The sequence below is a fragment of the Gadus macrocephalus genome, chromosome 9 (genome assembly GCF_031168955.1).
Source record: "Gadus macrocephalus chromosome 9, ASM3116895v1".
NCBI lineage: Eukaryota > Metazoa > Chordata > Actinopteri > Gadiformes > Gadidae > Gadus > Gadus macrocephalus.
In genome coordinates, this window is record NC_082390.1 from 9,034,234 (window position 1) to 9,047,624 (window position 13,391).

The following is a 13,391-nucleotide window of genomic DNA, read 5'->3' on the forward strand; positions in this document are numbered from 1 at the left end:
AGGAACTGGTTTAGATTGGAATTGAATTGGGTTTAATTATTCAACCACCTTCACAAAGATGTATTTGTCTGAGCCTTATGCCTTCTCGTGTGCATTATGGCCTAAAGAGAAAGATAGGTGAATGCCGATTTAAAAAAAAAAAAAAAAACGATCAGTATACTAGCCTAAAGTTAAAGCATTAATGGACCAATGTGGACAGCCTCTTCTATTCAGCCCTGGACATAAGCTGCAATGAACCATCTAGTGATGGACGACTTCCTTTTAATATGTAGACCAGGGATGGGCAACTGGCGGCCCGCGGGCCGCATGTGGCCCGCATCCTCACTCAATCAGGCCCGCACATAATAAAAAAAAAGAATAAAAAAAAAAAAGAATAATAATTGATCGAGTTACAGAAAACTCGGTCAAGAAAGATGAGAAGAATTCATAGAATTCGAAGGCAAACCCATGCGTCTAGTTTGCTTAGAAGCGATATCAGTCATTAAAGATATCCACTTAAGTCGCCACTACAACTACTTGTTGGGTTTGAGTTCATTGAGTTGTTGCACTTAATGTTGGGCCACTGTTTTTCAGTTTTTTGACTTCATTGAATGATGATGTATGTGAGCCCTTTGCACTGATAAAAATACTGATCATTCATGTGGCTGTTTGAGCATGGAAAACATGAAATGAATGTATGTTGGTTCAATTAACATACCGTACATAGGTTATGATTCTGGATGATATTTTAGGTAGTGGCCATCCCCAAAATGCACCAGAATACAGGAACTCATATCTACCAAATTGAAAATTGTGTAGCTTCTCTCAGCTCACGTTTAGTTGAAGTGTGCAGTCATGTGGCCCTCCGATGGTTATGATGAAAAATGTGTCCCTCTTTATCAAGAAAGTTGCCCATCCCTGATGTAGACAATCGTAGAAGACTAAACATTACTTTGTATCAGTGTTGTGCATGTACAGATTTGGACGGTACGTCTTCATTCAAATTGTGCCCTCCGGGTCGAGGAAACAAGTCCGAACTTCATCGGCAAAGGATTTAAAAACACATCGTAGGTATGGAAGCATCCAGTCATACAACCAGTCTAGGGAAAATAACTTAACTTAATGACAATCATCACAAAAAGGGCAAGGCCAGGGGAGCCAACGGATGCGGAGTTCCTCCTGCCAAGTCGAACTGTTACTGACCGCATTTTGTAAAGGTTTTTGGCTTTCTGCATAATGGGGGGGGGTCAGGGGTCACAGCCTTGGCTGAGCGCACTTGTTGCGTCACGGCTCCAATTTGGTCTACAATATGAACTCGCGTCGATCCAGACTTTATTCTGCGACCATCGTCTCCAGGTCGTGTGGGTCCAGATCAGAAGGATCAATAATCAATCATTAGTTGAGGACAGAAAGTAGACTTGAAGATTCCCAACATGACGAGAGCTTCCTCCTCTCAGCCAATGAGCTTGGGTTTCTCCGGCGCCTCCCATCTAGTGTGTGTGTGTGTGTGTGTGTGTTTTTAGAATGTTCCTGCAAGACCGAAGGCTGCAGCTTCAGGGCCGCCGCCCTAGGACCGCATTTCTAGGACCCTCGCGACAGAGAGTTAATGTTTCCTAAGGAAAATATTAACCTTTACCTTTTTTTTAAGGTCAAGGTCTACATCAATAAATGTATAATCTCCTACGGTTAATTTTAATTCATAGGTTATATATGGTCACGTTCAGATATTAGAGATGGTTAAGTTTAGGTATTGGGTTACAGATGGTTAAGTTTAGGCTGAGGTATGTTTGGAGGTATGGTTAACTTTAATACATATGTCAGCTACATGTTGAGTTTAATCCATGGACCTATTAAAGACGGTTTGATCACGTTTTCAAGAATTATTGCGTTACTATCTGATGATTCGCCTGCCTTGGCAAAACAAACTCGTGTCACGAGGGTCCTAGAACTGCGGTCCTGTAGCTGCAGGCTCCGGTATCACAGGACCGCACGCCACACCTCTTCAGTATGGCCGCCGTCCTGTAGTGTGCGCCGGGGATCACAGACACCGGGAACCGTAGCTCCGATTGTGAACCATGTCTGTGCTACTTTTACTGAAGAACCTGCCATGCATGAGGAGGTCCTACCTGAGCGTCGGCCGGCAGTCGGTCGGACTTTATTACCACACTGATAAGGGGGTCTACGGCTACCGGCCCAGACGACTGGCCCAGGACGCGGAGCTTGAGAGGGGTCCGGGGTCTGCTCTGAACCAAGGTCAGTGAGGCATCGCTTTATGATAGGGGCCCCTCAACTCGGGATAAAGTTCATTAAAGACATGACATCCTCTCTTTCTCGGATGGCTATGGGCTCTCCAGTGACAGTATGTGTTGTTATGCATCTTATACCAAATGGTGGTTCACTATGAGGCTGAATGGTGATCCTAATCAGAAACAGTCATTTATAAACCAAACCTATACTGTGCGTTATCTGCTGTTCGTAAGGTGTACCCATGTCATGATTTGAACCGGTTTCTAACTTTAATCCGATTTAGCTGACAGTTGTCTGCAGTGCTGTCTGGTCAGGTCATTGGGGTGTTGTTGTGGTAACTATTGTTGAATGAGGCAATCAGCAGTAGGCTAATTACACTACATTACATCCCACACTATAGCAGTGTAGTGTGTGCAGTTTGTTGACCCATCAAGGTAACCGGGCCACCATCAGCCCACCAATCAATGCTTTGAGTGTGTGTTTAGATGTCTGACGTCCTAATAAAACCCTGGGTCTGTTTGACTTATTTATTGTTCTATATTCTACCCCTCAGATCATGGTGTGGCCCGACTAGTTGAAGCATATCGAGCACATGGGCACAAAGCAGCTAAAATTAACCCCTTGCTACCCCAGCAGCCCGTGTTAGACAATGTCCCAGAGATAGAGCTGTTGACCGGGACGCTACAAGGACAGGTCAACACCTCAGGTAAACAAAGTCATTACAACTCCTTCTTCTGTTGTTCCTTCACCCATTTTAAAGTACTTTCCAGTTCTATCTTACTTTTATATATTATTATTATTGCATATTATCCTTGAATTTTGTTCTAAATTATGATTTATAATTTATAATAAGCATATGTATCTCTATCAAGGCCTTCCTACATCATACTGTATCTCCCCCTTTAAATTACATCATATATTCCGGTTACATGCGGGTTGGCTGGTAACCGGAAGGTTGCTAGTTCAAGCAAGACACCTCACCCTGACTGCTCCCAACGAGCTGGCTGTCTCCTTGTGTGGTCGACACCGCCGTCGGTGTGTGAATGTGGGCATGAATGGGTGAATGTGAGGCAATAATGTAAAGCCCTTTGAGTGGCCACTGGTCAGAAAAGCGCTGTATAAATGTAGTCCATTTACCATTGACAAGATGAATTGTTATGCATATTTGTATTATTATAATATATATATATGTATAATCTATGTCGACCTTCCCTCAGGACTGCGTCACTTTGGGCGGGAGCAGGCCTCGGCGGAGGAGGTGGTCTCCTACCTGGAGGGGGTCTACTGCGGCCCCATCTCCGTGGAGACCAGCCAGCTCAGCACGCTGGAGGAGAGGGAGTGGATGGCCGAGCGCTTTGAGGAGCTCCGGCAGCACACCTTCTCCCCCGAGGAGAAGAGACGGCTGGCCACCATCATGCTACAGTCTCAGGTGAGGCCTGTCACTCAGGTTTGAGTGACAGGTTAAGCGTTTGAATTTAACACTTCTATCCCGGGCTACGGGATAGCTTACCGCATAGCGCTCTTGGAAATCGTTGATCACAATGATCTGCTATCACAATTGAGACAGCAGACCATCGTGATCACAGATTTCCAAGATGGGTAGATTTCCCCTGATAGTTTACCGTGTTGTGTTCGTTTAACGAAAATATTTCTGTCTTTATTTAAAAAATAATATATACATATGATTTGAAAGATTGTGAAGAAAGATAAAAGTGATTCGTCAGTGTGACTGACGAAGACAGATATGAAGATAATGTAACGGAACAGGACTGTGAAAACTATCTCAATACGCTAATATCTTCTCCATGTTACAAAGCAATATCCCAAACATTACGTCGTCTCCTAATCGCAGGAGTTCGACCATTTCCTGGCCACCAAGTTCGCCACGGTGAAGCGGTACGGCGGCGAGGGGGCAGAGAGCATGATGGGATTCTTCGACGAGCTCTTCCACCAGTCCGCCCACAGCGGGGTGACCGACGTCATCATCGGGATGCCCCACAGGGGGCGTCTGAACCTGCTCACCGGACTGCTGAAGTGCCCCCCCGAGGTCTCTCACTCGCACTCTTCCTTAGGCACTCACGCTCTCTCACTCTCTCAACCACTCGTTCACACACTCACTCTCTCACTCACTCCCTCGCAGTGAGTGGGAGGGGTTAAGGGTAAGTGGGAGGGGTTAAGGGTGAGTGGGAGGGGTTTAGGATGAGTGGGAGGAGTTCAGGGTGAGTGGGGGAGTTCAGGGTGAGTGGGGGAGTTCAGGGTGAGTGGGAGGGGTTTAGGGTGAGTGGGAGGGGTTCAGGGTGAGTGGGGGAGTTCAGGGTGAGTGGGAGGGGTTTAGGGTGAGTGGGAGGGGTTTAGGGTGAGTGGGAGGGGTTTGGGAGTGTCGATCGTATGATTAAAGATAAAGTCGAAAATCATCTTGCACTGCAGTACAAACTTGCATCATACCACATAAAATATACACAGAAGTAGACAATACAAACATGCTTCACTGCATCATCCACAACAAAGACAATCACAAAAAACATAGCTTCAGTTCAGCAGAATGTGCGCAACACAGTGGGGGTAAAGGTGTGCAAGAACAGCAATCAGGGCTACAATAGGCTGTAACATAATTCACACATTCATACCAACAGGCCACATGAGGGATCCGGAGCCTAGGGAGGCATCCAGCTCATACAGGAGGCCATTCATCATGTGTCAATTCTAGAGATATGAGCGGTCAAGATGTTCGAGAGACCCAGACGCTCAAGGCCACAAAAACAAGTGTAATTCCCGCACATAGCCACAACCCAAGTTGCAAGGCCAACACATGGCCACAAAAGAGCAGCATAGAGACACACACGGGTATCCAGGAGGGCGGGAGTTCAGCACCATGCTTAGCCAATCAGAGCATATAACTGAGTCCACGCCTGCCCAGTAGATAAGTCACAACACATAGCCCAGGGGGCCAGTACGCTCCAGGTAACGCATCCTTCAGAATGCCCTACTAAGTGTATCTCCACACGTGTCAATTCCCCTCCTTTTGCTTCATAGAGACTAGTCCAAACCTTCACCAGATAAAGTGAGTTAAAGCGATCCTGACTCGGCAGACTTTTTCCAAAAAGAACACAGCGAGGCTAAGCACAATAGATAAAATATATACTAGGTAACACAGTCATTTGTTACTGATTCATGTAAACAAAAGGAGAGGTACAGGCATCACTTCCCCCCCCTTTAACCAACACCAACGTATCCTCACATTTCCGCGGCAAAGCTAACATCGAACCTCTCTCTCGGCAGCTGATGTTCCGGAAGATGCGGGGCCAGAGCGAGTTCCCCGAGGGCTCGCCCTCCATCGGCGACGTGCTGTCCCACCTGACCTCGTCGGTGCACCTGGAGCTGGGCGCGGCCCGGCCGCTGCACGTCACCATGCTGCCCAACCCCTCCCACCTGGAGGCCGTCAACCCCGTGACGCAGGGCAAGGCCCGGGCGCGGCAGCAGCTCCGCGGGGAGGGCGACTACTCCCTGGAGGACGGGGCCCGCCCGGGGGACCGTGTCATCTGCCTGCAGGTACAGCCTACCGCTAGCCCCCCCCCGGCTAGCCGCGGCTACGTGATAGCTTACCGTGGCGCACTCTGGGAAATCTTTTATCACGATGATCTGCTAATTGCCTTCGAGACTGTTTTTCTTTGTGTTTGTTTGCCGAAAAAAATGTGTCTCTATTTTAAGAAAGATTTGAAAGACGGCTGTTTGTGGAGAAAGATAGAAGTGATGTGCGTGGTTTAGAAGGCCCTGAGCTGCTGTGTGATTGGATAGCCTAGTGGCAACGCGTTGTAGAACCATTAGACGCCTACAGATTGCACCGAGTAATTGCACCGGCAGCAATCGGACTGGAAAGAATCACTACATGTTGCCCATCTATACCCCAGCGTCTGGTGTTTGCCTCGTTAGTTAAGAAATTATAATTAAAATCACCCACAGGATACTGGAGATAAAGTCTATTTTAATTGGTTTATCATTTGGCAAGTTACGAAATGGCTTTAGCCATTTTACCAGCAGCGTATTTTTGAGTTTGGTCTCAAATCAACAAATTAACCCAAGTCAGTGTCTTCAGACCACCTCTCAACCCCTTTAATTCATGAAGTCCTCGTTTCCTTCCCTCAGGTCCATGGCGATGGGTCCTTCCCCGGCCAGGGGATCGTCCCAGAGACCTTCACCATCTCATGCCTCCCCCATTACAGAGTCGGTGGGAGCATCCACCTCATTGTGAACAACCAAGTGGGCTATACCACTCCGTCTGAGCGGGGGAGGTCCTCCCTGTACTGCTCTGATGTTGGTATGGGATTATTATATTATTATGTTACTGGATCTAAACCCCCTTTCTCTTGCTTGTTGTCTCCTCCTTATGCATTTGATATATGTACATTAGTTTGATACACACATCCATGTCACGGTGGATCAGATTTGAATGATTCTTCAACTACGACTACTTAGTAGAATGAGTAGTATGAGTAGTCTTTTAGTCTACGCTTTTCTTCAAAGCGACAGTAGTTAAAAAAAGTATTTTTCTCTTTAGATCATGGTTAAGCATCTCAAGAAGGTCTTGGTAGACTCTGGATTCGGGTCTCGAACCCATAACCTTTTAGAAGGGAGTCAAACACCTTTATAACCCAACCGTCCTGCCCCTACAACTAAACTTCTGGCAAATGGACTTATTGTAAGTCGCTTTGGATGAAAGCGTCTGCTTAACGCCCTAAATGTTAATGTAACTGACGCCTGTGTTTATCTCCCGGTAGGTAAGATGGTGGACTGCGCCGTGATCCACGTGAACGGCGACTGTGCGGAGGAGGTGCTGCGCGCTACACGGCTCGCCGTGGAGTACCAGCGGCACTTCAGGAGGGACGTGATCCTGGACCTGCTCTGCTACCGGCAGTGGGGCCACAACGAGCTGGACGAGCCCTCCTTCACCAACCCCTCCATGTACCGCATCATCCGGTCAGTCCGCTTGGGGGGGGCAGGGGGGTGACGTAGAACTGAATGTAGACTGCGGACCACTGACGTAGAACTGCCTGCAGACAGCAGGCCTCTGGGGGGCAGTAAGTAAGTTAACAGTGTTTTAGAGAGTGAGTTAAACTACCCAAAGCTGATGCCCCCCCCCCATCCCGGCCCCCCAGCTCCAGGCAGAGCGTCCCGGACTCCTACTCGGACCAGCTGATCTCTGAGGGCCTGATGACGGAGGCGGAGCGGGCGGAGATCAAGTCGGCGCACTACGCCCTGCTCAACGACAAGCTGGCCGCCACGCCGCAGTACAGCCCCGCCCCCTCCAACCTGCAGGGCCGCTGGGGGGGCCTGGAGGAGCCCGGGGCCCGCGTCTCCTCCTGGGACACCGGGGTCCCCGCCCCCCTGCTGCAGTACGTGGGGGCCAAGTCGGTGGAGGTCCCGGAGCACATCGTACTGCACACGCACCTGGGGAAGACCCACGTTCAGGTACCCCCAGTCACCCTTCACCCCCCCCCCCGTGTGTGTGTGTGTGTGTGTGTGTGTGTGTGTGTGTGTGTGTGTGTGTGTGTGTGTGTGTGTGTGTGTGTGTGTGTGTGGGTCCAGGGGGGTTATTATATTATTGTGTTACTGTATCTAAACCACCTTCTCTTGCACGTCTTTCACTTTGTGGTGTTTTAGGCTCGGCTGCAGAAGATCCAAGACGGCACCAAGCTGGACTGGTCCACCGCGGAGGCCATGGCCTTTGGCTCTCTCCTCTGCCAGGGTACGTTACCAGACAGACACACACACACAGACAGCACACACGCGCACGCACACACACAGATACCACATACACACGTCAGCACATACACATTGATTCATTAGTTCAGGAGTCAATCAACGAATGAGTGGATTGATTGTTTTGTTGGTAGAGTCCTATGAGTTGTTGTTCGGTTGGTTGTACTGCCGTTCCTCCCCAGGCTTCCACATCCGTATCAGCGGGCAGGACGTGGGCAGAGGGACCTTCAGCCAGAGGCACGCCATGATGGTGTGTCAGGACACCAGCGACATGCACATCCCCCTCAACCACATCAGCCCCCAGCAGACCGGCTTCCTGGAGGTCCAGTACCCACACACATACGCAGACACACACAGAGACAGTCACACACACACACGGAAAGACACACATGCACGCACACAGACAGAGACAGACGCACCCACACAGAGAAAGTCACACACGCACGCACACAGAGACAGACACACACTGCCTCCTCCTGGAGGTCGAGTACACGCACGCACGCACGCACGCACGCACGCACGCACGCACATGCACACTGCTTCTTCCTGGAGGTCCAGTACACGCACAGGCACGTGTACACAGAGACAGACAGACAGACAAATGCACGCATGCACGCACATGCATACAGAGACAGACACTTCTTCCTCCTGGAAGTCCAGTATATACAGACTGTTATTAAGGACATAGATCAGGTTGTGTATGTGTGTAGGTGTGTAACAGCCCCCTGTCTGTGTGTGTGTAGGTGTGTAACAGCCCCCTGTGTGTGTGTGTGTGTGTGTGTGTGTGTGTGTGTGTGTAGGTGTGTAACAGCCCCCTGTGTGTGTGTGTGTGTGTGTGTGTGTGTGTAGGTGTGTAACAGCCCCTTGTGTGTGTGTGTGTAGCTGTGTAACAGCCCCCTGTCTGTGTGTGTGTAGGTGTGTAACAGCCCCCTGTGTGTGTGTGTGTGTGTGTGTGTGTGTGTGTGTGTAGGTGTGTAACAGCCCCCTTTGTGTGTGTGTAGGTGTGTAACAGCCCCCTTTGTGTGTGTGTAGGTGTGTAACAGCCCCTTGTGTGTGTGTGTGTGTGTAGGTGTGTAACAGCCCCTTGTGTGTGTGTGTGTGTGTGTGTGTAGGTGTGTAACAGCCCCCTTTGTGTGTGTGTAGGTGTGTAACAGCCCCTTGTGTGTGTGTGTGTGTGTGTAGGTGTGTAACAGCCCCCTTTGTGTGTGTGTAGGTGTGTAACAGCCCCCTGTCGGAGGAGGCGGTGCTGGGCTTTGAGTACGGTATGAGCATCGCCCAGCCGCGCCTGCTGCCCATCTGGGAGGCCCAGTTCGGAGACTTCTTCAACGGGGCCCAGATCATCTTCGACACGTTCCTCTCCGGAGGTAAACCAGACCGTCTGCATGGAACAAATAAACCACACAAGTAAATGGTGAACGGTAAGCAGGCGCTTTTCTAACCAGTGGCCACCCAAAGCGCATCACAGTATCGCCTAACATTCACCCACAGCGGCAGAGTCAACCATGCAGGGCCACAGCCAGCTCGTCAGGAGCAGTTAGGGTGAGGTGTCTCGCTCAGGGACACCTCAACGCTAGGAGGAGAAGCAGGGGATCGAACTAGCAGCCCTCCGGGTACCAGCCAACCCGCTCTACCTCCTAGGGACGTAGCTCTGGACGTAGCTCTGGACGTAACCCTGGAAGTAGCTCTGGACGTAGCTCTGGAGGATGCTCTGCTGTGCTCCACCCTGCTGACCCGCTGTGCTCCACCCTTTCCCCCCCCACAGGCGAGGCCAAGTGGCTGCTGCAGAGCGGGATGGTGATCCTGCTGCCCCACGGCTACGACGGGGCCGGCCCCGAGCACTCCTCCTGTCGCATGGAGCGCTTCCTGCAGGTCTGCTCCACCCGAACACGCCCTGTGACACAGCAGCACCTCCACCCACACACACCCTGAGATACAGCACCTCCACCCACACACGTCCTGAGACACAGCACCTCCAGCCCCAACACAACCTTTAAATACAGCGCCACCTCCACCCTCCACCCACCCCTCAGTTAGAGAGGCCCAACGTGGTCCACTCCAAGCTCCAGCCCCAGCCTCTCTTACCGGCCCCGCCTTCTCCTCCGTCAGATGTGCAACAGCTCGGAGGAGGGTGTGGACGGGGACGACGTCAACATGGCGGTGGTGCACCCCACCACGCCCGCCCAGTACTTCCACCTGCTGCGCCGCCAGATGGTCCGCAACTTCCGCAAGCCGCTGATCGTGGCGGGCCCCAAGATGCTGCTCCGCTTCTCGGTACGGCGCCGCCGCTAAGAGGCTCGGAAACAGGAGCTAAGGCTAAGAGGGTTTAAAACGGCTAATGTGTGTGTGTGTGTGTGTGTGTGTGTGTGTGTGTGTGTGTTTGTGTTTGTGTTTGTCCCCCCTCCCCCAGGGGGCGACCTCCAGCCTGGCGGAGCTGGGTCCCGGGACGTCCTTCAGACCCGTGCTGGGCGACGACTCGGCCTCCCCTGAAAGGTACTGAGACCTCAGCATGGCCCCTAGAGCCAGGCTCCTAGAGCCAGGCTCCTAGAGCCTGGCCCCTAGAGCTTGGCCCCTAGAGCCTGGCCCCTAGAGCCTGGCCCCTAGGAGTCTGGCTTCAACAGCCCCGAGAGCCTGGCCCCTAGAGCCTGGCCTCAACAGCCCCTAGAGCCTGGCCCCTAGAGCCTGGCCCCTAGAGCCTGGCCCCTAGAGCCTGGCCCCTAGAGCTTGGCCCCTAGAGCGTTTAGAGCCTGGCCTCCAGCCTGCTCAGCTACGTACTGTGGGCCCCAGACCTTCCCTCCCTCTGATTTCCAGAACGACTTGTGTGGCTTTAAAGGCTTCAAGTCAACTACAGCAGTGTCACACTGGAATGCGTCCTCTGTGCTGATCTCCGTTTTATCCACTTAACAAAATTTAATTCTGGTCCAAATCAAACCCCCTATTATCTGTCTGATGCATGACGTCTCTGTGTCTGATATCGATGGTCTCACGGTCGTCGATGTCCCGTCGTCATGGTAACTCATGTTTAGTAACTGTCCCGCTGCGTGTGTTCCCGTCAGCGTCCACAAGGTGGTGCTGTGCTCAGGGAAGCACTACTACGCCCTGCTGAAGCAGAGGGAGGCGCTCGGAGCCAATCAGAGCACGGCGCTGGTCCGGGTGGAGGAGCTGTGCCCCTTCCCGCTGGAGGCCCTGCAGACGGAGCTCCAGAGATACACCAACGCCACAGGTGAGAGAGAGAGAGAGAGAGAGAGAGAGAGAGAGAGAGAGAGAGAGAGAGAGAGAGAGAGAGAGAGAGAGAGAGAGAGAGAGAGAGAGAGAGAGAGAGAGAGAGAGAGAGAGAGAGAGAGAGAGAGAGAGAGAGAGAGAGAGAATAAAATCGGATATTTTAATACTTCATTGTACTTGACTGTTGATATATTTGATAAATATAGATTCCACGGTGAGTAGGACAGGCCAATCAGAAGTCTAGCCTGGGTTAGGTAGCCATGTTCAGTGAGTTGCTGTCTCAGAAGAGGAGGCCCTCTCACTACGGTTTCCTGTTCCTGTTCAGTCTAACGGCGGTACTGTTACACCGTGGGAAAAAACAGACGTGCAGAACAGATGTTCAGAACGACATGTTCACCCTCACTCAGAGAGACGGCGACAGGAAACACCTGACGGATGTAGCAGCAGACGGGTGGTGGGAGTCAGGGGTGGTGCAGCAGAGGGGGTGGTGTTAACGTGAACTGTGATGCTCCCCCAGAGTTCGTGTGGAGCCAGGAGGAGCCTCAGAACATGGGCCCCTGGCCCTTCGTGGCCCCGCGCTTCGAGAGGCAGCTGGCCTGCAAGGTGAGCTCATCTCTGACGTCTGAGGAGATTACATCCACACTTACATTCAGGGCGTTCAACAGACACTTTTATCCAGAGAGACTTACGATAAGTACATGTGTCAGAAGAAAGTGAAACAACAATATATCGCTGTCGGTACAGTAAGGATGTTCATAGAAACAAGTGCCAAGCACTAACAATCACTAGGTTAACCCATTCCCCTTATACAACAGAATAGCTCGGATAAGATGCTACGCAATGCTTAGTTTTTCTGGAGCTGCTGTTCAGTATCACATACCCACCATTATTCAGTAGTGTCAGGGTGAAGAGAGACGTTAGGGTATCAAAAATATTAGAAACTGTGTATACGTAAATACATAACAAGGTCGGCATGTGGCTCAGGAGGTAGAGCGGGTTGGCTGCTGAAGGTTGCTAGTTCGAGTGTCGAGGTGTCCCTGAGCAGGACGCCTCACCCTGACTGCTCCCGACGAGCTGGCTGTCGCCTTGCATGGCTGACTCCGCCGACGGTGTGTGAATGTGTGCATGAATGGGTGAATGTTAGGCAGCATTGTAAAGCACTTTGAGTGGCCACCGGTTAGAAAAGCGTAAGATAAATGCAGTCCGTTCACCATTTACCATAATGCATGAATACTTAAAGTTAGAGAAGCATGTAGCATGAGATGCCTGCCATTAGGGGGCGGTATGCTACAATAGTTGCGCTCATCTTTCTAAACGCACTGAATAAATTCAACTTCTGTCGTTTATGTAATCTCATCCCTGCTAATCTTTACTCTCCCTTCCTTTCTGTTCGTCACTCCCTCATCTCAGCTCCGATTGGTCAGCCGGCCGGCTCTCCCCGCCCCCGCGGTGGGCATCGGGGCGATTCACCAGCAGCAGCAGGAAGCCATCCTGACCGCCACCTTCTCCTAGGACGGCCAATCAGGGCACTAGGAACCACCCAACCGCTTGACTGTGAAATACTACTGGAAGGAAGGGGGGGGAGGAGGGAGATAGGGTGGGGGGGGGGAGAGAGAGTTAGGTTAGTGGGGGCGAGAGTTAGGGTGGAGGTGAGAGGGAGATAGGCTGGGGGGGAAGTTGAGTATTGTGTCATGTGTGGTTTTTGACCGTTTTGTTTTTCTAATATGTTGCATCACCATGAGGTCAAAGGTCATCAAAGGCTATATCAGTTTGTTGTTTACTGCAATGGAAGACATTTAAAGTGTCTGTGTTCATCTCTCAGCCGGTGGGGGGGGTCTGGTGTTTGAATCCCCCGGTGTTTAGTTGAACACACTCAACTCATCCATCAGTGCTCTGATCGTCATCTCCGAAGTACTCCTTTGCTTGTCCCACAAGTGTCTCTCTTTAGAACTCGGTCTGAGGCCGATGTCTCTGGGACGGCGTTCTCCCGTACTCCCACATGGGTTCAGACAGATGGCAAACTGCTCTTGAACTGCAAACCGAACATCAGAATGGACCCCATGCCTGTAATCAGACTGTATTTTTAATTGTTCATGGAAGAATGTCAATCATCAGAAAAACAAGGGCTTACTGTACAATTGATCAAATTGTAATATTTTCAAATAAATCTATTTTGATTTTATGTTGCA

General features: G+C 50.9%; 1 protein-coding gene across 1 annotated transcript; it reads left to right on the top strand.

Annotated features, from left to right (window-relative positions):
• Positions 1-1,960: 1,960 nt before the first annotated feature.
• Positions 1,961-13,384, top strand: dhtkd1 (dehydrogenase E1 and transketolase domain containing 1). Its single transcript, XM_060061635.1, has 17 exons — positions 1,961-2,232; positions 2,780-2,932; positions 3,444-3,655; positions 4,079-4,273; positions 5,506-5,775; positions 6,370-6,541; positions 7,002-7,200; positions 7,380-7,692; positions 7,885-7,969; positions 8,166-8,305; positions 9,197-9,347; positions 9,746-9,852; positions 10,090-10,254; positions 10,391-10,473; positions 11,037-11,203; positions 11,720-11,805; positions 12,613-13,384. The coding sequence occupies exons 1-17, from the start codon at positions 2,055-2,057 to the stop codon at positions 12,712-12,714; spliced, it is 2,778 nt and encodes a 925-aa protein (XP_059917618.1). The 5' UTR covers positions 1,961-2,054; the 3' UTR covers positions 12,715-13,384.
• Positions 13,385-13,391: the final 7 nt, after the last annotated feature.

Excerpts from the sequence above, each read along its gene's own strand:
- dhtkd1 (XM_060061635.1), top strand. The coding sequence starts at position 2,055 with ATGTCTGTGCTACTTTTACTGAAGAACCTGCCATGCATGAGGAGGTCC. Across the intron at positions 9,348-9,745 it reads CGACACGTTCCTCTCCGGAG|GCGAGGCCAAGTGGCTGCTG; the intron begins GTAAACCAGACC and ends CCCCCCCCACAG. Across the intron at positions 11,204-11,719 it reads GAGATACACCAACGCCACAG|AGTTCGTGTGGAGCCAGGAG; the intron begins GTGAGAGAGAGA and ends ATGCTCCCCCAG.